General features: G+C 41.5%; 1 protein-coding gene across 4 annotated transcripts in view; it reads left to right on the top strand.

Moving 5' to 3' along the window:
* COLEC11 (collectin subfamily member 11) overlaps positions 1-24,572 on the top strand; it is a 45,917-nt gene that overhangs the window by 9,603 nt on the left and 11,742 nt on the right. For all 4 annotated transcript variants that reach the window (XM_059468444.1, XM_059468446.1, XM_059468445.1 and 1 more), the window contains exons 2-3: positions 14,408-14,563; positions 20,805-20,876. In XM_059468444.1, coding sequence (XP_059324427.1) covers positions 14,434-14,563; positions 20,805-20,876 — 202 coding nt within the window. In that variant the 5' untranslated portion in view covers positions 14,408-14,433. The remainder of the gene's footprint in view (positions 1-14,407; positions 14,564-20,804; positions 20,877-24,572) is intronic.

Raw genomic sequence — 24,572 nt, 5'->3', positions numbered from 1 at the left:
AAGCTCTTTTTAGTCATCTCTAGGGCTGTCCAAAAATTCTTGAACGAGAATCCTTTTGAAGTAGGAAGACTTTTGGCAGAGTAGCTTTTTAAAGAGAAGTGTCAGTTTTCTGGGATAGTTCAGTTCTTTTGTCAAATTATTTTGGCTGAAAACCAGGAGAGTTTAGCCAAAAATATTCTCATGGTGTCTCTTGGGAAGTGTAGTTTGTGCTTTGCACTGCATTTCACTACTGGCTGAACCTCACAGCTGAACCACACTTCCCGTAAGGCTGTGTGGTCAGGGTCTCACTATTTTAATTTGCCTTGATGAAAGGAGTGTTAGGGTGTATTTTGGAAAAGTAAGTCTCGTAAAAGAGGCACAGGCTGGGCTCATAAGGCATCAGCTGGTTGATAACTAGTTGGCAGATTCTTAAAATCTCATTCTTTCCTTCTGGTTTGCACGAGCCACAGGCCATCCTGGTTTTCAGCCATGAGAGTAGGGCCCTTCAAGAGAGTGTCAGCAGAAGGTTTAAAGCATTTTGTTGTTTTTGGCCATGCAAACACCTGTACAAGGGAGAAAATATTTAATAACATTTCTAAGGCTTTGTTAATGCTTCTGCCAACTTTTGTACTGAAAGTATTCTATTTTATATATTTGGAACTGAAAAATGCAAGGGAGCATGGCTGGATGTTCAGATTTTTTAAGAACTCTTAAGAGGAAAACAACCTACTAGAAGCCTGAAGCTTTAGAAAGAGGTGGTTTTGAAAATCCAGCAAGGTGTCATCTCACCGATGTAAGTGGCTCTTCAGAAAAATCTAGTCCTGGGTCTTTTGCCTTGTATAAGATGTTTGTAGTCAAGAAAAGAACAGAAGTGGTCTGCTTAAGCACATCAGTGCACCAGTTTCTTAATTTTTCCATAGGACACTAGGATCCTTACCTTCTGTAAGGTAAGGGGACTCTTTGCATGCTGTCCCCTCAAAAATTTGTCAGAAGATTGTTTAGGAGATCCATAGGGCGTCCTGGAGGCCAGGACAGAGCAGTATGACAAATGGTGAGGGGTTTTAGGGTTTACATTGGTGTTTTTCTGCACTGAATCATAGAATGGTTTGTGTTGGAAGGGACTGTTAAAGATCCAGTCCAACAGCACGTGCATGAAACCAAGCTGGATGCCAGACTCCAAACCAAGAACTGGCTGTGCAATATGGAGTGAGTGGAGGAGAGCTAAGGGCTGAAGAAAGTGACACCACAGTCAGACAAGTGTGTGATGGCCACAACAGCCATCTGAAAATTGCTTCTGAGAGGTGTTCCACGATTCTCTCTGCTAGATGTGGATCAATTCACCATCTTTAGTGCCAAATCCTGCAGGAGCTAGAGCTCTGGAAGGTGCAAGCTTACCTTAAATTTGTGTGCTGAGTTGTCCTTCAAGCATAGAGATTTTGAAAAATGACTCAGAGAAAAATGGTTTGTACAGTTCTCTTTGAAAACTAGACTGCTGCTACCCATATCACATAATATTATAATTATGTCTCATAATAACCTGCTGTTTGGGACCACTTACCCAGGAAGTAGGAGGTCTAAATGCAGCTCATTGCACTGCTCCAAACCTCCACCTCCCATCTGCTGGAAAGGTGCCCTTGTAACTAACCAACATAGTAATTTGGTGTGCTTGGAGGAGACTGAATGATTTGGGTGTGTTTCCTTGATGGAAATGTGCTTGGTGAGAGAAGAGTGTCTTGTTATTCTTCTCAGGCAAGATGTTGACCATCTCTGTTATGTGCAGTAAGAAAAGCTTAGACACCCAAGTTGATGATTTTAGCAAATACTGAAACTTGCTGGCAGGTATCCATTTGTTCATCTTTAGTGGGCTCTAGAGAAATGGTCTGCGGGCTCCAAGAGACCATGGATGAGATGTTGAATGCTAGGGTCAGTCTGGTCTTTGGAAGGACAAAATTATAGAAGTGATTTTATAATTTTAATTTTACTTATATAGAGAACTTTTTGTTATCATCAGAGAAAGTTTTGTAAGAGATCTAATTTTTGAGAATTAAAACAAAGAGCTTTAAAAAATTTGATATGAAAGAACCAGCATTGTTAGGTGGCACAGTAATAATAGCTAATGAATTAAAAACACCAGACAAGAATCTAATGAAGACCTCACACAGGAAACAGAAAAAAACCCCACAAATCCCCTTATTAAGTAGGAAAAGAAAAATGTGTATCAATGAGCTTTGTCAGAATGGTGTTAATAAGAAAACAGGTCTCTGATGGCTCACTGGAGTGGAGCTATGTTCAAGAAATGTTAAGGAAACAGATACTGAGAACATGTGGAAGACCAAGAGAAGGACTGCTGGTGCATGCTGAGGAGACTGCAGAGTGCTGGATCTGCCAGCAGCACTTACAGGTACACTTGCAGTGTTTCTCTCTAGCTGTGCAATGAACTTGCAGTTTAAAGCTAATGTAGAGATTAAATGAGATAATGTAGTGAGAGCCATGCTGTGCTGAAAAAACTCTTTATTGGAGATTATCTTCCATTGCTGTTTAGTATCTTCGTGAATTGGGTTTGTTCAGCCAGAAGAGAAGGTTTTGGTGTGACCGAATTGCAGCCTTCCAGTGCCTGAAGGGAACTTAGAGGAAAGATGGTAAGGGACTTTTTACAAAGGCCTCTAGTGACAGGACAGGGGGAAAGGGCTTCAAACTGAAATTAAATAGTTGAAAAATATTCTTTACTGTGAGGCACTGGAACTGGCTGCCCAGAGAAATTGTGGATGCTCCTGGAAGTGTTGAACCCCTGGAAGTGTTCAAGGCCAGGTTTGAGCTCTGAGCAATCTGGTCTAGGGGAGGGTGCCTGCCCATGGCAAAGTGGTTGGAACCAGATGACCTTTAAGCTCCCTTTCAACCTAGGCCAAGATATGATGTATGATATGTCAAAGTTGCCTTTTATGTAATTGTGGAGTGTCAAAAACTCTCAGTTGTTGTTTTCTACTTTTATGACAGTTGTACAAAACCTATAGAAGGACTTGGTGGGCAACTGGCCTCCAGCCATGGCCAGCCCACTACGTCTGACAGACTGTCTCCTAAGCAACTCTGTATTTAAACATGCATTTGCCTAATTACACTTAATGTACAAGTGATTGCATCACACTGTTCCTTGATTCTAGGGAAGATGACATTAAACACTGCAGCTACAGTGACTGAGTACATGGACTTTCTGTTATGTATAGAACTGTCGTCTCTGTATCTTTTTGGCAGCAATGAGTAACTGTGGCAAGTCTTGGTTTTGTTTTCATTGTTCCTTTTCTTAAGTCAGATGGTGGATGTTGGGATTTCAGGTCAGTTTACTCTTTAACACCATTGAAGCCTTTTATTTTACTGGTAATTGCACAATCAGAACAGTAGCATTAGTTTTTGCTTCTGTAAGTGCCCTATAAATTCTGAGACGACAAACGTGGAGGTTTAAGTGCTCATTGCTTAGCTGTTCTGCAGCTTCTTAATTGGTGCACAGCTGCCCTCTGGTCATTTTCTAGCTTTGTGAAAGGTACATCTATGGCTATTGTTAGAGAATTTGCTGAGTACCAAAGCAGTGGAAATGACAGTAGTTATCACTTACTTAACACAGCTTGTTATATTATTCTCTAGAAATGTACATTATTAAAATACAGAAATCTCTCAGGGCAGTTGGTTAGATGGAAGAACTTCAATGAAAAAATTTCTAAGAGGGTTGTCATCCTCAAGAATCTTTTGGTAGCAGAAGCATCACGATATACATTTAAGGGAAGTAACACCGTCTTTATATGGATTCAGATAAACACCCTTGCTTGCAAATTCTGTTCTTTACATTCTATCTGTTTACATCTGAATTAATATTTCAGATTTACAAAATGAGATGAGGTTGTCAAAAGCATCTCAAACTGCATGCAATCCCTTGTACTCCTTCTCAAATTTTAAAAATATTTGTCAACTGGTGCATTGTACATGATAAAGCATTTTGAGTGCATGTGTTGTGGGATGTCTAAGAGCTGCTCTGGGAGGTTTTGCCACTGAAAGATATTTCCACTAGGTTCCTTTTGGCAACAGCTTTTACACCGGATCACAGCTATTGCCAATGATACAGACTGATTAGTGAAAGTCTGCTGTGGCATACTAGTGTATAATAGTAATACAAAGTATAGTGTAAGAATACTTTGACTTCTGAGAACTTTGTTAATGTCTAGAATTGAGTGCCTTTTTGTGTGCTTCAACTAAGTCACATCAGACACATAGAAACCTGTTTATTTTCCCACTGCATTTTGCTTATACAACTATTTCTGTGTACCAACCATATATTTTCTATTAATGTGGGCAGCTGTTTTGATAAGTTCCCCTTTCTTTTGTCTTCTTTCCCTAATCTGTATTTGGAAAGGTGTGTGAGACCTCTAAGAATAAAAGGACATTGGGTAGTACTGTTGCTATCAAGATCACCTGTCACTTGTCCAGTGAAGATATAGAAACATAGAATGGCCTGGATTGGAAGGGACTTTTACAATCATCTGGTTCCAACCCCCCTGCCATGGACAGGGACATCTTCTACTGGACCAGGTTGCTGAAAGCCTCATCCAGTCTGGCCTTGAACACTTCCAGGGATGGGAACTTCCTTGGGCAGCCTTGTGGGGGTCCCTTCCCACTCTCACAGTAAAGAATATCTTCCCAGTATCTAATCTAAAGCTACTTTAAATTTCACTGTAGTCCTGTCACTATACAGTCTTGTAAAAAGTCTTTCCACATCTTTCTTTTAGACTCCCTTTAGGTACTGGAAGGCTGTAATTAGGTGACTCCAGGAATCCCAATTCTCTCAGCCTTTCCTCACAGCAGAGCTGCTCCATCCCTCTGATCATCTTGGTGGCCTCCCCTGGACTCACTCCCACAGCTCCATGTCCTTCCTGTGCTGGGACCCCAGAGCTGGTGCAGCCCTGCAGGTGGGGTCTCAGCAGGGCAGAGCAGAGGGGCAGAATCCCCTCCCCGCGCTGCCTCTGATGCAGCCCAGGGCACGTTTGGCTCTCCAGGCTGTGAGGGCACATGGCTGGGCCATGTCCAGCCTCTCACCCCCTCACACCCCCAAATCCTCCTCAGCAGGGCTGCTCTGGATCTGCTCATCCCCAGCCTGTGTTGATGCTGGGGCTTGCCCCGACCCAGGTGCATCACCTTGCACTTGGTCTTGTTAAACCTCATGAGATTCCCATGGGCCACTTCTCCAGCTTGTCCAGGTCCCTCTGGATGGCATCCTCTCCTTCAGGAGTGTCACTGCACCACAGCTTGGTGTCTTCTGCAGTGCACTCAATCCCTTCATCCATGTTACTAATGATGATATTAATTACATTGGTTCCAATACAGACCCCTGAGGGACATGACTTATCACTGATGTCCATCAGGACACTGGGCTGTTGGCCACCTCCCTCAAGATGTGATTGTCCAACCACTTTCTTGTCCATCTAACACTCCACCCATCAAATCCATATCTCTCCAATTTAGAGAGAAGATGTTGTGGGGCACCATGTGAAAGGCTTTACAGAAGAGAAAGACAGAAAGAGAAGACTTCCAAACACCTCAAGAAAGAAATGACATCTGTAGCCCTTCCCTTGTCCACTGATGTAGTCATGTGTAGAATCACACAGGATCACATGTAGAGTGTTAGTTGGCTCTCAGCCTGAAAGTAAAAACAACCTTTTGTTGAAATAGCATTGACACTGCCCCAGTTCAAATGCAAGATTTTGATCATCTTACCACAGTGTTTTGTTATATTGAGGATATCTACAAGAAATATGTCCTTGTCATTTGAGGATAACATTCTTGGATCCTTTCCATAACTCTTGGTGGCTTGCATGCTATTACAAAATGCCTGATGTTGTTGTGTTTCCTATGTTCTGTATCTTTTACTGGTTATTATATTCCATTGCAGCCTAGTATTTTGCCATATCTTTCCTTCTTTTAAAATGTTCCCACTCTCATTAATGTGCGGGGTTCTTTTTTGGTTTTTGGTGGGGGTTTTTTTTGTGGGTTTTCTTGTAGGTTTTTTGTTTGTTTTGTTGTTGTTTGTGTGTTTGTTTGGTTTTGTGGTTTTGTAGTTTGTTTATTTGTTTGTTTTTCCTGGTAATTTAGTCCCTTGAATTCTTTCACTTATGTATCTTCCTGTTTTCTGTATGCTGCTGGCATGCAGTGGCACAGTTTTGTAACACACCGAAGGCCATCTCAGCTGCTGCCATAATTTTTCACAGGAATTATGGCCATTTTATCCTTGCCAGGAACCAAGGAATTAAATCAACTAAAAAACAACATTACAAGCAGAGGATATCTTACTGCTGGAATAGCAGCCTGTGCTAGCTGGGGTCAGCTGGCCTTGGTGACAGTACAGAGAAGGGCAGGCTGATGTGTGACTGCAGCAGGAAGCCAGGCTGCTGTTAACCCTCCTGTAAACTGACTTAGCTAATTAGCAGTGATGGGACACCTCTCACCTAACTTTACATACCTGCAAGGCTGAACTAGTGATACTCAGCAATGAACAGGTACCTCCAGAGTCAATTTTCTGTATTGAGATGAAATGAATCCCTGTGCCAAGGTGCCTTTCTCTGACTTGGCTACACAGTGTTCAGGATGTTTTTCTCAGACTGACCACCTAAGCCAGAACAATTAAGTCCCCTCTAAGGGTCTCTTTAAAACTAATCTCTGCTAGCTTGAGGTCTGGACCTAAGCAGAGTTGTCCTGATAAATGGGCATCTGCTAATGGCAGCTGTGCTCTGTCTTATGGTTCACTTTTTGAGGTGTCATACTTGAAGCATTGGGAAGAACTGGGAAGCAGTTCAAGTGGCTTCCCTTTGTTCTTTGAACCTCCTTTAATTGCAGTTATCACTTATCTAATGTGCAAGAAAAGGGGGTCAGCTCTTGTTTTTTCTCCTCAGTGAGGAGTAGGTTATTGTGACAACCAAAAGCAAACCTTTTTCCTGTCCCCTCACCCTCTGGAATGGTGCCATTGCTCCTCTGTCCTTTCTCTGGTCAGATGTCTAATTTTTCCCTTTTCCTGTACGTCTGCTAGTAGTCTATATTCTATGGTTTGTCTTTTGTTTTTATTCTTCCTTTAATCTCAAAACCTGCTTTTCTTAGATTTTGTCTTCTCTCTGGATATCCCTGACCTGTCCATGTGTTTGTATGTGATTCAGTTGTGGGACACAAAAACAGAAATCAGAAAAGTCATTTTAGCCAGTTTAGTGTAGTGTCCTACCAATAGGCTTGAGCTGGCTTTGTCATCAGGCTTTTTCTCTGCTTTCTTTCATCCTTTAATGTAGCATGCCTGAGTGTAGTCTAATTTCACTTGTTGTGTCCATCCAATGTGAGCAATTACTCTCTTGGAGAGCTGGAGCTGTGTGTTTCAATCCTTTTAAGTTAAGGATCTTCCATAGTTGTTACTTCCCACCCTTTGGATCAATACTTGAATGGCATTTCTGTTGTGCAAAAGGCAGGTGCCACTGCTGGCATGGCTGGGATGATTGGATGGGGCCTTGATAGATTTCTGTCTCTTCTCTGCACCTCCCAGAATGGAACTGCAGGACTGGGACAACCCCCTCCCAGGGTGAGTTTGCCTTTTGAGCCTGTCCAGTGCCCTCAAGAACACAATGGTCAGGCCCACCTAGGAAAACTTCCAAACATCTCAAGAGTGAGAACTTGTTGCAAAGTGTAAGTGGGAATAATATTGCACAGATATCCCATCTTCTGCAGCTAGTCCTACGCCTCTGTGGATGGGAAGGGCTGAAAAGCAATGCCTTAAAACTTCATAAATAAAATTACAAATGCATATGTTCATAGGATGTATTTATTCATGTACAGAAATGTTCCCTGCAGCATTCTCCACGTCATTCACTGATTCTTGGTGAATCCTTGGGTTTTTATTTCTTATAGATAACTGTGTGGGGATAGTATGAAGTTCTCATGTAACTGCTTTGTAGGAGTGGAAATGAACAGAGACATTTTAGACCCCTGTTTTAGAAGAACTGATAGTTAAATTAGAACCCTGTACACTAGTTTGTTTGCTTGTTTGTTTGTGGTTGAGAATACAAAAAATTTGATCTGACATATAACAGTGATGGCACCCAAAATCACAAACTAGTTTTGTAAAATATAGCTGAAGGCAGAAGAGATCTTGTAATCTAGTCGAGACTTTGACTGAAACATTGCATGAGAAATTCTGTTTAGTATTTCTAGTTGTCTCTGACCACCAATTTACATAAAAACAAAAATGTACTTGAGTGTTATTTTCTACAAAAAATCCATAGATTGTCTAAAAATCCATAGAGAACTATTGTGAAAAATTTTGCACTCAGGTCTCATCTCCCTTGAGTAAAGTTTTGAAAACTTGCTCTTTTCTGGCACTACTTTATCTCACTCTTGCTGAAGCCTCATTTTTACACTTTCAGTAAAAATGACAGTAAGTTAATTCTAACATCAACTTACTGACTTCAGCAGAACAACATCAGGATGAAATTTGTCCCAATTTTACAAAACATTCTTCTTGATGAAAAATGAGACTATCTACATCTGATAAGGGCATCTATGTTGACAAACTAATGATACCTTACACCTCACAAACATTGTGTGAGGAAATGGCTCTATTGTGCCAGTGTTAAGTGTACTTTGGGGAGTAACCAAGGACTTAGTATCAGTTTGCTTTGTAGGTAATGCTAGCAGCTTCCCATCAGCTTGGACTCACTCTTTTGTCCTCTACAGCAAATCTTGCTGTTCTTCAGCATCATCAGGAGCTGAAATGTGTTATGTCTCTGCTTTATGCTACTCCATGCTCCATAGATTTCACAGAGGCTCGGTATCCACGGCAGTTATGGTCCTCATTTTTGCAATTCTACACTATTAATATTTAGGGAGTTTTTTCAGTCTTTCAAGTCCATTGCTTTAACCTTTAAATCAACACGTAGGATTTAACTTGAGGGCATTGCAATGTTAGGATAATGATCACCTAATGTTTAAGCAGCTTTGTAATTGATTCTGATTTTTATAGTCCAGCTAAATGGCAAACGTTTGATTACCCAAGGTAATGTGCAAGGGAACTGAGAGGACAAATGAGAAAATGCTTAGATAAAGTAAAAGCCTAGCTACACAAAACATCTGTAGGTTAGGAAGATTAATAAGGCTGTAATGGAGAAAGATGAGGTCAGTGACACAGGTTTCATCTCCAGTGTGAAAGGCTTCTTCCCCAGGGAATGATCCACATCCCTTGGGCCAAGGGGTGAAATGCAGCTTGTGCCAACAGTGCTGGAGGCTTGTCCCTTCTGCTCCTCCCCGCTTCCCCCAGAAACCTGTCCCTGGTCTGAGGTGGGCACTGGAGGTAGCCCTGGGACTTAATTTATTTTTTGGTCTTTTATCTGTTCAAGATGTTTGAAATAGCATGGAGACTGTGTTACAGCCTGCTATTTTGTGGGCATGATTTTGTGGGCATGTGTTGCATCTCCTAGAATTCAGCTTAGGGCCTGCAGGTGGCTTGAAGATACGTGAGCTGCCAGAGAGTTCTGCCAGGGAGGTGTTGAGATGTGGATGACAAGGACTTGAAAAGTCAGGGAGTGAAAAATGTTGAAAGTTATTGCTGTGTCTGTAATGCTGACTCAAACCAGCTTGGGAAAGTCACTCACCAAATGTGGCTGTGGTTCTGCAGATTTCTGTGTCTGTACCAGAAGTATACTCAATTCAGAATATAGATAATTCAGCTCAGATAACTAAGAACGAAGTATAGTTTTTAAAATTGCAGCAAAAGACATATCATAATGTGAAAACGACTCAGTGAAATAAAATCAGCTCAAAAATGAGTCCTATAGGATTATACAGAAGATTAGAGTTACTCTGTAGCTATTGGCTGGCTGAGCATTAATGCCAGCAAGCATCACTTGTCTTCTGCATTTTTCATCCATTAAGTTTCATCTTGGCAGATCATCTGTGTTGTTTCTTCTAAGTCCAAAATAATGGCATAGAATTAGCCACTGGCACTTTTGGAGCCACTGGCAGATACAGGGACTTCATGCATGAGGCATTAGCTGGCTCAAGTGATCTCCAAGCTTTCCATCCCCCAGAGTTGGAGGGAAGTGTGGGAACTCAGTGAGTGCCAGCTGGCCTGGCTGGTCCTGCAGGGTTTTGAGCAAGCCTGTGGGGCCTTTGGGATTCTCCAATGACCTCTCAAGGACTTGTCATTTGAAGCTTGGCTTGAGAAACCTCTTCTCTTTTGGTGACTGAGGCAGATTTCCTAAAGCTGAGAGGTCTCAAAAGTTGTTTTGAAATTATTGTGCTGGTTGCATTGATATGTTTTCATTTCTGATGGAAAATGAGGCACTTTATTATTTTTTATTTTTTTAAGTAAGTGCTGCCTTTTGCTTCTCCTATTTTTTTTCCAATACTTTCAGCTTTCACTGATTTAATGACCACTGTAAATGGCCATAAATTTGACTTCTGACCCCTGCATAGGCAGTGAGAAAATATTCATACTTTTACAAGTGCTGAACATGTCTAGGTTTCTCTCTGGCATTGATTTTACCAATGCTGAAGGTACTTCAAATACCAGGGCCAAAACAGTGTTTGAAAAAACAGGCTGGTCCTCCTTTATCTGAGGACCAGTTTCAGTGAGATTTAGTTTTCTTAAATGACTTTATGCATCTAGGTCTGAAAGGGCTTGAAAGTAGGTCAGAAAGACAAGAAATTTTCTGATTTTAAAGTGAAAGTGTCTGCTGTAGCACATACCTGGAGATCAAACTGTTTTTTCAATCAGAGAAAGAAATTGTAGCTGCAGAAGGTTTCTTTTGAAAGAAGGGAGAGATGGAGAAAGTGATATACAAAGTGCTTTTGCCTTGATTTCTACTATTAATGTATTTCTTTACTGCAACCACAGATTCTAGAGAGTTTTTAATATGCAACCTCCTCAGACGTTACTTCTGTTAGTGGCTCTTCTCAGACCAAGGTAATTTCCCCGAATATTCTTATGGATCTGGGTGTTGTTACCTGAATGACACTAAAGAATCTCCTTTTTCTAGAACAAGTCCATTTCCTCTGTGAGCTGAGTTAATATGTGGTAGGTGGGGTTGTATCCCGTCTGTCTCTGGGACATGTAAGCCCAGTAGCAGACAGCAGGGAATGTGCTGAAGCTTTGTGGGAGATTTTGTTTTCCTCAGAAAATCCTTCATGTGTGGCTGCTGAGCAGAGCCAAGAAGCAGCCTTGACAGTTCTCTGCTGCTCCGTGTCTGTCTCATCTCTGAGCTGTGCAGGAGTTTGCAAAGGCAGATTAATATTTAACATACCTGGAGCCTTTGATCTTTCAGTTGGAGTCTGGATACATCTGAATCCTCATAAAATGCAGACAGAGGAGATGATGTTGCCTTTTATTCACTAATGCAGACACAGGAGCACCACTGTAATTTCAATTTCTTCTTCCCTCTCAGGCCATTTCATTCCACTCTCCAATTTGTCCATCAAGAATCCTTATCACCAGTCTGCCAGGTGCTCATGCTGAAACGGCCTAATTTCCAGGCTTTCAGCTGGGTATCTGAACCACTTGGCTTGAAAGCTTCTTTGTCTGATCTTCTGAATCCTGAAGTGCTCCCACTAGATAAAAAAGGTGGGATATCCTGCCTGGGATGTCCTGCAGCCTGGTTGACCAGGTGATCTCCTGGAAAAGGGTTGTTTTGTCTAACTACCTTGTGAAGTGAACTGGCTAACACTTCATATGAAGTTCAGAGTTGCAGATTAAGGCAGCACAGAATCTGAAAAATATGAAAGCTAAAACTTAAGGCATCATCCAGGCCGAACAGCCCCAACTCTCTCAGCCTGTTTTTGTAGGAGGGGTGGTCCAGCCCTCTGATCATCTTTGTGTCCCTCCAGTGGACACATTCTAACAGATCCATGCATGGCTTGGACCTTCTCCTCTAGCTCCTGTTCCTCATCCTTGAGTGGCAAAAGTCAATTTTGCCCTGTACTCCTGAGAAGCCTCAAGTGATAATTGCTGCAATTGTGACAAAACTTACCATGGCCTAAATATTTGAGCAGCAGTTCCACACTCTCCTAGGTATTCCTTCTGGTTGGCAAAGCTTGTCTATGAAGCAGCTTATGCCCGACCCATTATAGGACTGCATGGCAGGTTGTGGAAAACCTCAGATAGTCCCTGTTCCTCCCTTGCCCCATGGGAAAATTACCCAACATTATCCAGGATAACCTTTTCCCTAGGGTTTCCTGGCCTACTGTAGCCCATCAGACTATGACTGTATTGAGATCTCTTGACCCAACAGCTCTTCCTAGCTCAAAGCATAGATAACCATCTTTTAAGGTATGGTCCTCCAGCTGCAGGTCTCTCTCCTTTGGAAAGAAACCAGGGGAAAAGATTTGGGTCAAAAGGGACTCACAGCATATACAAGTCTTTGCACCAGATCTGGATGATCAGCAAGAACTTAGGGGTGTGTTGTGGCAACCCCCTGTCCCTCAATTGGATGTAGAACAGGTGGTGTAGCAAAGGAGTTGTGAGGCACAGAAACCTGGCCTGTAACTCATGCAATGCCCTCCACACATGAAGAAGGAGACAAGGTCTGCTCCCATCAGATTCCCTTGCTATGGTCTCCTAGGGGATAATGGAAGCACAAACTGGACAGTAATTCAGAGGGACAATTTATTCCCCCAACTCCAAAATCATCTACTTGGCCTTGCTGCTATGACATCCTTTATGCCAGTTAATACCTTCAGGCCATCCCAAAAATAACAGTTCTGCTCTCCTAGATCCCCAACATGTTGAGGCACACAAACACACATACTGGTCCCACACCTGTGCCTAATCCTATCTGGCTTATTTTTTAAGAGATTCAGGGAGTGGAAATTAATGTAGCCCAATCTTCTTGCTCCAGATGTAAAATGCACATGCTCTTATGGTGGCTATAAAAGATGATAAAAAACCTGTTATGACTTTCAGCTTATTTGTGTGTTTCTGAGCTCTGATTAAGGACGGACATGAAAAATATATCAGAAATACATAAATAACATTTTTGTCAAAGTATTTTTACAGGCCTCCTAAATACTGTTTTTTACAGTCTTTTCACACAAACTCCATTTCTGTTTGGTCATTTTCTGGGACATCTCTTCACAGCCTAATTTCAGGCAAGCCATTTCACTTGTCAGCTTTGACTAGGATGTGTTTCAAAGGTGATTCTCTTCAGGAGTTATTGAAGACTCTGATTCAACTTTATTGAGTGATACAGTGAAATATTACCTGCCTTCCACCCTCAATGCCTTATATGAGGGCTATTGTATCAGACAATTTGCCTGGGCACAATTCCAGTGCTCAGGTAGATGGGAAGTGAATTTTTAGGCCTTTGAGTTGGTTCATCTGTTACTGAATTGCCTCTTTAGAGCAGTATCCACTCTAAGTGGGAACTTAGTACTGACAACTTTCAGGGCAAGGCCAGGTGGCCAAGAAGGCCCAAGATGTCCTGCCCTTTATCAGCAATGGTGTGGCCAGCAGGAACAGGGCAGTGATTTCCCCCTGTACTTGGCACTGGTGAGTTTACACCTCAAATCCTGTGTTCAGTTCTGGGTCCCTCACTGCAAGAAGGACATGGAGGTGCTGGAGTATGTCCAGAGATGGGCAACAGAGCTGGTGAAGCATCTGGAGCATAAGTCCTGTGAGGAGTGGGGTTTAGATGCAGAGGAGACCTTATTGCTCTTTACAATTACTTGAGAGGAGGTTGTAGCCAGGATGGAGATGGTCCTTTTTCCTAGGTTACAAGAAATATGGACAAGAGGAAATGGCCTCAAGTTGTGCAAGAGGGAGTTTAGATTGTATATAGGAAAAAATTACTTCATGAAGAGGGTTGAAAAGCACTGGAATAGGCTGCCCAGGGAAGTGGTTGAGTCACAATCCCTGGACATATTTCAGAGACATGTAGATGTGGCACCTGGGGACATGGCTTAGTGACAGACTTGGCAGTCCTGGGTTAATGGTTGGCTGATGATCTTAGAGGTCTTTTCCATCCTAAGCAATTCTGTGATTCTAAGCCTACATGCTGCATTATCTCCTTCCACCTTTCCAGATAGCTGCTTCCAATCACGCACAGAAATCCTTCAATCACCTTCAGAAATCATGCACACAGAATTGCCTATTATTGGCATTGTTTAATCTCATTCTTGTTTAATTAAATTTCTCCTGAGCTTTGTTCCATCCAGTCTAACAGCAAAAAACCTGCTAAATGTGCTGCTGCCTGTTTCATGTGTGTCTGAGGAACATATAACCTGCTTGGAGGAGCAGCACATGTGCTTCTCATGCTGTGGGGGTTATGGCACACAAATATATATTGTGTTTGTAGTGGGATGTAGTTGTAGAAACTGTTGAAAGCCTTTGGAATTCTTATAACTGTTTATTCATTCCTTTGTTTAGGAGTCAGTGACCTGTAAGTGCTCATTATGAAGAGAGATCTGGTTTTCTTGGTGACTCTAATTAGCCTTGCCTTCCTGTCACTGCTAAGATCTGGATATCCTCAACACATTGCAGAGGAGTCCTGCTCTGTTCAGATTCTTGTTCCAGGCCTCAAAGGTAATGTGAAAACCTACTCATTATTCAAATATTAATATTTTTTTTCTAACAGCCTCAGTTGTGTAACTGACAGTTTTAACAGAGACAAAGAAGGTACCTCTCAGTTGTCCTCTTATTTGCCCCTGTTTGTAGCCTCCTTAAAAGTTTTAAGGTCCATAAGGTGAAATTAAATGGTTCAGAGAATGCATGCCAGTTTCCCAGATTTGCTTGTGATCACTAGTGCATGTTACTCTTATTCCTTGCCTGGTTGCTCTGTGTTTATACTGAGCAGTGGTGCACATACCCAAAAACTAACATCAGGCCCTACTTTATACCTGGAGAGGTTTTCATTTCCATTTTGCAATGTAATAGGAATTATTTTGTATTTTCTTGTTTTATGTTTGTCTTCTTTTGATTTTTTAAAAGCTCAAATACCTCTTAGAATAAAGCAAACCTTAGTTAGGTTTTTGGCATTTCTATAATTTTTTTTTTGAAAAAGGCAACATTTTTGCAGAATATGCCCCCAAACTCTTGCCCAAACAAGGTGATGTAATAAATTATTGATCTTTTCATAGGAAAAAATATATTTTGCATAAGAATTCAGCCACTGGGAAGAATTAGCATTTTAAAGCAACAACATCCATTATGGTTGTTGAAATCCCAGCTCTGTTTAGTCAATAACAATAATTCCCCTTGTGAAGGCTCTGACATTTCTGTTGAAATATAACACTTTTGAACATGGGGAAATACTTTTTAACTAAGGACAAAAAATCCCCATGAAAACCACCAGTTCATCATTAAAAATGAAAAAAAAAAAAAAAAAAGCATTGTGTAAGAACCACACAACAAACCTTTCAGTTTTTCTTGTAATTATGCTTTGTAGTGTCACAAAGCCCACCCAACCAGAACTGCTGCCATTAATCTTATCTGTACCAATCTAGGCTTTCCCATTTGCCTGAGAGCCACAGGGTGGACTGCAGGCATTGCCTGTTGTGGTTAACTGATTGGGAAGGGTGAGGCTCAGTTCTGTTCTGCAGCTAAATTATTCACACAGCTGAATTGTGAGCCCAGCTTGGACAGGGGTTTGGTTGGGGGATAAACTGCCCTCTCCAGGCATTGCCCAATTTGTGTGTGGCTGCTCTCTGCTTGGGGCAAGAGAATTGGCCTACAGGGATGTGGGCTGTGCTTAGCTAATTTGCTTTAAGAATATGTCCATTTCTTAATATTTATTATTGTTTTGTCTAGTATTATTATTGTTATTGTTCTTATTCTTATTGTTATTATTGTTATTAATGCAGCTTTGGATGCCTGAACTCAGCCAAAAGTTGTTCTTTACTATTCAATTCAATAAGTGACTTTTGATCTTAATAATATGTAGACCGTCTGCAGATGTTCTTGTTAGAGAGAGCAACACTATATCCAGGTCTTCTGAGGTTTAACTAAGGCTTCAGTAAAGTTGTTTAATTTGTTTGATATATTTACTGTGTAAAAGTGACTTACAGAGGACAACACAACCAAATTAAATATATGTTGTCCAAATTTGCATGAAAGATCAGTCAAAGGCTGAGATTTCACAGCCCTAAGGTCTGAAAATATATTTTGTATCAAAAAACTTGACAGGATGAGTTTTTTGATTTCTTTGCATTGATTTTTTAATTTTTGTAATCAGTCAAAATTAGCATCTATTATTACTTATGCATTGTAATGCAAGAATTATGATGATGATGATGTTGTGCAACAGAGGTTTTTAAAGTGTGTAAACTGGCAGGACCCTTTGGCAGATGACAATTCTGAGCCTGGAAACCAGGGAGAGGCCTGAAAGCCACTGTGTGTTAATGATTTCACTCAGTTTCATAAGATATAAGCCTTGCAAAGAGAGATTGATGTACAAATCCAGTGAAGCACAAAATGACCTGATACAGACCTAGTTAACGTGAAACCCCTAAAAAGCTTTCAGCGCTCCAACTATGCTGTCAGGGGGACTGGCTCAGAGAGGTGGTGATGAGATACTGCTGTCCCCCCCTGGCACAACTCCAGCCCATCTCACTGGCCAAGGCTTCCTTTAAACTGAGCGCACGTGTGGCCACGTGCCCAAATTCAGCTGCCACGCGTCAGGATTTGCTCACTGCAGCTTTTAGATCTGCACCGTCTCCTCCTCCTTCCCTGGGCTGCCAGCAACATCTCCAGTGGTGGAGGAATAGAGTTCCACACTGCTGCTGGGCATGGCTCTGTCAGAATATGGGAAAAACAGGTGCAGGGAAAAAATGCAAAAAATTAGGGAGACCATGGGATATGTGAATGACCATGGGATATGTGAATGGCAGAGGAGAGACATTTAAGGGGTGGTGCAAAAAGTGGAGCCCAAAGGGGTGATGGAGGAGAAAGTCATCAGGGAAAAGTACACGAAGCAGGGGAGAAAAAAGGAGGAATTATAGAAGAACAGAAAGAGATAATGGGGAAAAACAAAGGAAGAAGAGTTCAAGAATCAGACTGAGTGGAGAGACTCGAAACTAAATAAATGTAAAATGAAACAAAATCAATTAAGATCCTACAGAGTGAAAGAGAAAATCAGAAGGGGCATGAGATGAGAATGGAAGTGGAAATAAATGAGGATGAAAGCTACTAAAGACGCCAAGAATAGTAAAAGCACAAATGAGATTATAGTCAGTGTAAGTTTTCTGTTTCTGCTGTTTAGGCGGCCTGGAAAGGCCCAGGGATGGCCTTGAAGAGCCTGGCGCTTCAAAGGACGAGGAGAGACTTCTGATCTTGTTTCGGTCTCGGTGTTTATTAATTGTTTATCTAAAAGATTTTCTTTCAGCCCGACAGAGGTCTGCACAGCAAGTCAGCCATGGGCACACTGCACCAGCCCCCGGGCGATCACTTATCTTTATACCCTAAGTTACGTGTACAATATTTATCATTCTTCCCCAATACCTTCTACCCTTATTAACCGGTGCACTTTTAGTAATAACCAATCCCAAAGTGCCACCATCACCACAGAAGATGGAGGCCAAGAAGAAGAAGAACAGGACACGCCCCAATTCCTCCATCTTACTTCTTTAGACTCCCCTGTACCAAAATCCTAAACCCTGTGTTTTACACTCTAATTAACTTATCCTTTCACCATTCACCCAGTGAAATCCTCCCATCCTCATACAGGTGTCGTCTCCTGTGTCGGATCAAAGTCCAGCCACCAGACACTTCTGGCAACATTCCAGGACTCCCGAGCCCCCCAAGGGTGGTCTCGGCCACTCTGCACCTCCGTCCTGAGGTGCTGAGATCCCACAAGTCAGCAGTTTAGGTCTTAGGGACAGGTTTTGGTGGTTTGTGTTTTGGTGTTTTTTTGGTTTGGTTTGGTTAGGTTTTGTTTTGATTTTTTTTTTGGTTGGTTGGTTTGGTTTTGGTTTTTTTTGTATATTTGGGGTAATTTTGTTTTGGTTTGATTTTTTGGTGGATTATTTTGCTTTCTTTCTTTTTTGTAGTCATTTTGGTGTGGTTTTTTTAGGGGGGGGAGGTTTTGGTGGGTTAGTTATTTTTGTAACTCAAGAGTATAAAGGAGTGAGATGAAAAGTGTAAGGGGAAAACCATGGGTGTGAGAATGCAGACAGCAGACTGAACCATGTTTTAGTAAGCCAGCAATATTAACAATAAGAAAACTGTGCTGTGTGTGAAAAAGCAATGGATGATGAAGCCTAACTACACAGCTCACTCATATTCTTCCTAAAGTCCAGTTTCTTTTGATAGGCACATGAAATTGAAGTTACTACTATTGTGGAGAAACAAAATAACACAGAACAGTCCTTCAAAGCTTAAATTCTCAGCTTGCCGTCCTGTTTTGTCTCCCTTCTAGAGTCCAAATCAATAGTTGTCTTAATAGTCTTAATGACAATCAATACATAAAAAAATAATGTTATGTTAAAAAACCCAATTTCTTTACACTCACACTTGATGCATCTACTCACATGGGGACTATGAGTAATGGAAAGAAGTTATCACCAAACAGGAATGCTTAATAGCTCACATAGTTTGGCAGGGCTAAGTTTATTTTAGGAGTATGGGGCATCTCAGCACTGTGGAGCACTACTGACTACATCTCACCCTATCTCGGCTGCACAGACAATGCTGCAGGGTGCTGACAAGGAGAGTTTCCTGCAGTGGGGCTGGAGCAAATATCCCGGGAGGGATGCAAGAAGCGCAAGTGCTGAGGGCCTGTGGCTGGTGGAAGAGGCCACAACAGACCAGTCAGGTAGGGACCATAATGACAGATCCCAGCCTCCTGCTCTGGAGAGACTTGGTTGTAGATTGAGGGACTGGAGACCAGGAAGGAGGCACAGGGGTGTCTTTCTTTATTTCATGAATCAAGAAGTTAAATATTGTTTATTGGTGAAAAATTAAATTGATTGTCTTGACAGAAAACTGTTTTGTTGCCCATGACACCTGCACAGGCTTTACTTCCTCAATTTGCACAATGCTCAGGGTACAACCAGCAAGAATAGGGACTTACACAAGGCAAAGCTGTGCTATACCACTGAGCAGTCCCGCTTGGCCAAGGTCCTGCTCCTTAAAACAGCTGATAAGAAAAAAATGTCAACTGGTCTGTAGCTGGGCCTGTAATTGAGCAATCTCCTCCTGGAGAAAGTTTTTGAAACACCCACACTAAGGAATGCAGTGTCATCGTATTATAAGAATAAATGCAGGCAAGTGTAATGGCCTGAAGCAAGAGTGATCTATTTTATTGATCCCTAATGCACAGCTTTCACTCTGAAGAACGTGTAAAGCAATAGGCTGTAATAGCCTGCTCTCAGCCTCCAGAGAGCAAGGGAAAGTCATTGCCAGGATTTATCTTTGGGAAGCAAAGAACTCATAACCAGCCCTGAGGGGTGAAAGGCAATCATACAAAGCCTATTGGTTACTTGATAATAAAATGTGACGTTCCCAAATGTGCCAAATTATAGCCTGTTTCATACTAACAGTATTATTCACTGGGGGTTATGTGAAGTTTGTCCTCATTAAGGTCAGAGAATGGCCTATTTTTGCATGTCTGAAGGCAGGGAAGATGGTCTGGAGCAGCCTGAAGAATGAAAACATAACAGATGGAGGGCTGAGTTCAGCTCACAGCCACCTAGGTCTACAATATAGAGAGTGATTTGGAAAGAGAGCTGGAGGCTGCATATTTGAAATTTGCCACGGTGTGACATGTTTTTACATGTCATCTCTGTGACTCCTCTCTGAACCGCAGCTGCCAGCTATGCCAGAGAGCTGGGCTTTTGGGCTGCATGATGACCACTGACTTTCCTGCTGTGGTGCTCCCATCACCTTCCTGGAAAGCAGCTAATGCTCACTCTCTTCCATAGAAAAACAGTGTTGGGACATCATATGTGCTGTGCTAACTCTGGGTTTTACATACCAACACTTTATTTTCTGTGGAAGCCATAGAACTTTCTTCTCCTTCCTCATACAAATCTTGTTTTGTCAGGGTGGCTGTATAAATAATTCTTTAACCTTCTGTTTGTCAGAGATTTTAATTTTATGCCAATGGCAGACTACAGTGGTAGTGTAGCTTTAGTAGGCAAAACAAGCTAAGCATCCCCAAATTTTTAATGTAAGGCACCAGGGAGACAAACACTTTTTACAGAAAGTGATGTTTAAATATCCTGAATATAATGATGCACCACAAGCTATGTGCATGTAAATACACTACATATTGGTTCACACTTCAGAGATTAAAAAGCACAGTATATAACTGGGGATATGAAGTAGGGAGTTAATGCTTTCATGCTTAAAAATGGCCCTCTAATGATGGATGTAGCAGTGCTTTCTTATAGGCCTCAAAAATGGCATTTTTTTCTTTTAATTTGAGGTCATAGTTAAGCCATTTTCACTTGGGACTTAAGGACATCCTCAGCAGAGCCTTGGAAAGAGTTTGGTGAACACAGAAGTTTTTGAGCTAAGTTGGGGACTGATTCTGAAGCTTCTGCTTAAGTGAATTGTGCTGTTGGCTTTTTGAAGGTCAGTGATATAAGTAACATCCACAAAACTAGACCTGTTGTATGAGACTTCAGTAATGTATTGACAGGGTTTTACAGTGTCTGCATCAATTGAAGAAAAATCTGTTTTCTGTCAGTCAAGCAAAGCTGTTAAATCAGATCACATCTGCTTCTATTTTTTTCACTGGAGAGAATGGCATTCTTGTCACGGCTGCTAACAGAAAATAGTTCTGGTTTAATATGATTCTTCTTTTTATTTACTTTTGTATCAACAGGGGAGGCTGGAGAAAAGGGGGAGAAAGGTGCTCCAGGTCGTCCAGGCAGAGTTGGACCTCCAGGAGAAAAAGGTAACTTTGATTAAGAAGATATTTTGGAAGTCATTCCTGAGAAAATGCTGCTTTTTCCTGTGAGATAATGAGAATGGGGGTCCTTGCTCCCTTAACTGGGTGACCTTGGCCATTCATCCTTGGCCATTTCTGCTTAGTGCTGTTGTGGTTTAACCCCAGCCAACAGCTCAGCCCCATGTAACCACTCAGTCACATCCCCTGGTTTGGATGGGGGAGAGAATCAGAAGGGTAAAAGTGAAAAAACCATGGGTTGGGATAAAGACACTTTAATAGGGAAAGCAAAGGCCACATGCACACAAGCAAAGCATAACTAGGAATGAATTCAGTGCTTCCCAAGGGCAGGCAGTGTTCAGCCATCCCCAGGAGAGCTGGGCCCCATCACACATAATGTGACCTGGGAAGACAAACACCATCACTCCAAATGTCCTCCTGTTCCTTCTTCTTCCCCCAGCTTTACATACTGAGCACATTGGGGAATTTCCCTTGGGTCAGCTGTCCTGGCTTTGTTCCCTCCCAGCTCCTTGTGCACTCTCAGACTCCTCACTGGTGGCGTGGGGTGACAAGCAGAAAATGCCTTAACCCTGTGCAAACACTGTTCAGCAATAATGAATGTTTCTGTGTTATCAACATTGCTTTGGTCACACATCCCAAATATAGCACCCTCAGAGCTACAATGATAAAAATTAACTTAATTTAATTTAGCCAAAACCAGTACAACTATATGCACTCCTTTGTAGACTAAGTATTTTCTTCTGGTTAAAAAGATATATTTTGGAAATAAAAAAAAAATCTCAGTTTTTTAAAAAGGTCTCTGTGAAGAAAGGCATCATAATATCTCCTTCATAACTTGCCTTCTGCAAATGAAAACCTCAGATCAGAGGGGAAAAATTCACAAGGCTCAATTTTCTTGTTTCTTTTTTTTTGTGAATTTGAACACTCATAACATCTTAATTAAAACCATTGAGGGAACGCAGTAAGCCATAATAGGCAAAGATGAACATGAGTGTTCCCACGTTTTTTGGATATGGTGAAATGGTGATAAATTTGTTTGCATTGTAGTTCAAAAATATTTTGAGCTCTTGAGAAGAACGGTGCTCAGCAGTATTCAGTTATGCAGCTGAGGAAAACATAGCACTCTGTCTTGCAGGAAATTATGTTTTTTCACATTTGTTTTCCTCCTGAAGAAAGGAGGAAATTTGACCTTCATAAGTTTTCCAGGAGGTTTGTATTCTGAAAGGTTGAAATTAGCAGGAGTCAAATCCTTTGATTTCAATATTGAAATAAAAGATTGACATCCCTGTCATTAGAAGGTTAGAGTTAGCTTTTACTGAACTGAGTTTGCAATCTTTCTTTCAAAGCAACTATAGAGATAATTTATACTTCCTTGTGATGATGCATAATCCATTATGTTGTTCTTTTAGGCAGTTACAGAAGTCTGATGCTGATTACCTGGGGACCAAAATTCATAGCTAGAGCTCTTCCTCCTACAATACATTTTATAACTTCCAGGAAGGGTGTGTGTGTTCAGTCAGTGTATTTCCCTTATGTAGACATATTTTCAAGGATGACTCTTAGAAAAAAAATATTGGAAACTAAAATTTTGGCTCCTGTAAGGCAATGCAGCCTGAAGTGTAGGTAACAGAATATTTTAGGTTAAATGACTGTCAAGAGCTCATCTAGTCCAATCTCCTGCTTTAAACAGGGCAGACTTCAATATCAGAGCAGATTTCTCAGGGCCTTGTCCAGTAGACTTTTGAAAGTCTCTAAGGATGGAGATTCCACATAAATTTTAATCAGACTGTTTCACTGGTGTCATTGTGAAAGACCTGTTGTAGTTTGTAATCAAGGGCATCTTTCTCTTTCTCTGTGTGTCTCTGAGAAGAAAAGGCTGTATCTTCTCTTGAAACTGCTTGTAAGTAGAGAAAGTCTGCAATTAATTCCCCCTAACCTTTCTGTATTCCAAGCTAAGTAAACCCATCTTCCTCAGTTGGACTTCAGTTTGCTTCTCATGTATGAGGGCCCAGAAGTCTCTGGGTCCTCTAAGACAAAGGAGTTTTTTACCCAGCTGTGAGCCAGAGTTCATCAAAGTATTGCAGATAAGGAATTTAGCGTCTGGCTGAAGCCATGATATTCCTGCCAATGCGTTTCTGCAGCTTGTCCAGCTCCTCCTGACTAGCAGGGCCGCCCTCCAATGCACCAACCATTCCTGCCAGCATGGAGCATCTTTTACTTCTTGTTGGAGAATTTTGCTCAGACATGGCTTAAAGAAAGAGGCCATGAAAATATACAGCTGATGGAAAAGTAAAAAGCAGCCATAAAGCATCAGTTCCCAAGTATTTTTCTGTAAATAATTAGGTTCTCAGGCACATTTTTTATAAACAGTAGGATTCTCAGACAGTCTTCTCATAACAGGTAGACATTCTGTCCTTGGCTGCTCTGGGAACAGATATAAAGGTTTTGAGAACTTTTCATATCACGGTGAGAACAAAAATCTTGGTTTCAATAAACAAACCACAGGTATTGAAAACAAAGGGAGGGGTTAGCATTTGCTCTGTAGCCTATCGTGAGCTCGAGTTTTGCAATATGTATGATCTTAATTAACACGGTTATAAAAACGTGCCTTTTGGATCAATAAATCAGGAGTCAATGCTGATCAACAAAGATGGGTCGTCTCCCTTCGCTTTCAACAACTTCTTCCTCCCTTTCAGCCGTGAAGGACTCCCTAGCAGCTGCTGGTTAGACTTTGGGGCTTTGCAGCAGCCCCAGCTAGCCCTCTCAGCAGCCCTGAATGCCTCGTGGGCAGGACCATGGGCCCATGTACATCCAGGGGAAGCAGTCCCTCACTCAATTTTCAGCTGCCATGAGTAGCTTGTCCTCCCCAGATCTTTGCTACCAGACGTGCAGAACTGGGAGGCCGGAGAGCAGCCCTTGCCAGCAGAGACAAAGCAAAGAAAGCACCAAGTGCCTCAGCCTTCTTTGTGTCCTTTGGCATGAGATTGTCTTGACAACTTCTTCAGAACCCCTCTCATCACGCTGTCCCGTATGTTTCTATATCTTGGCATATTGTCATGTCACTTCAAAATGCTTTGTCCATCTGAGATGTGGAAGTACACTTTTTCAGTCAGGGCAATCCATGATGTGGCACTTCGTTTATTTATTTTCTACTGTAAAATTACTTTTGTTTGAAAAAGAATTCTCATGAAGTAGGCCTGATTAATGCTAATAACAGTGGTAATTTTCTAGTTTTTCATACCTGCAAAAGTCCAAAATTCTGATGAGACTGAAAGAAGAAACACTGAAGTGGAAACACACTATGAGAAAACATGAATGAAACAGAAAAGAGATTAAAGAAAATTGAATACTAATGCATGCTGTATCAGTATTTTTCCAGTTAGTACTTTCAACTAAACACAGGCAAAATTTCTTGCTACTTCTGTAGCAATATATTATTCTGCTTTCCTTTTTGCATACAGAAATTTCTACAAACAAGCTCTTGTTTAAAGTAAGTCCTAATTAACTAGTCATTTCATTAGTGCTCCACATTTCGTAGATATTTGTCTTGATCAACTCCTTTCCACAAATGCTTTGTCAAAGGAAATAACACAGATACCTTAAAAACAATTTGGATTATATGGCACCACTTTTCATCATGATACTACATCCAGTACACTTTGAAGGTCACAGTGTTGACCGGAT

Source organism: Ammospiza nelsoni, chromosome 3, assembly GCF_027579445.1.
Source record: "Ammospiza nelsoni isolate bAmmNel1 chromosome 3, bAmmNel1.pri, whole genome shotgun sequence".
NCBI lineage: Eukaryota > Metazoa > Chordata > Aves > Passeriformes > Passerellidae > Ammospiza > Ammospiza nelsoni.
This window is presented reverse-complemented; position numbering and strand designations above follow the sequence as displayed.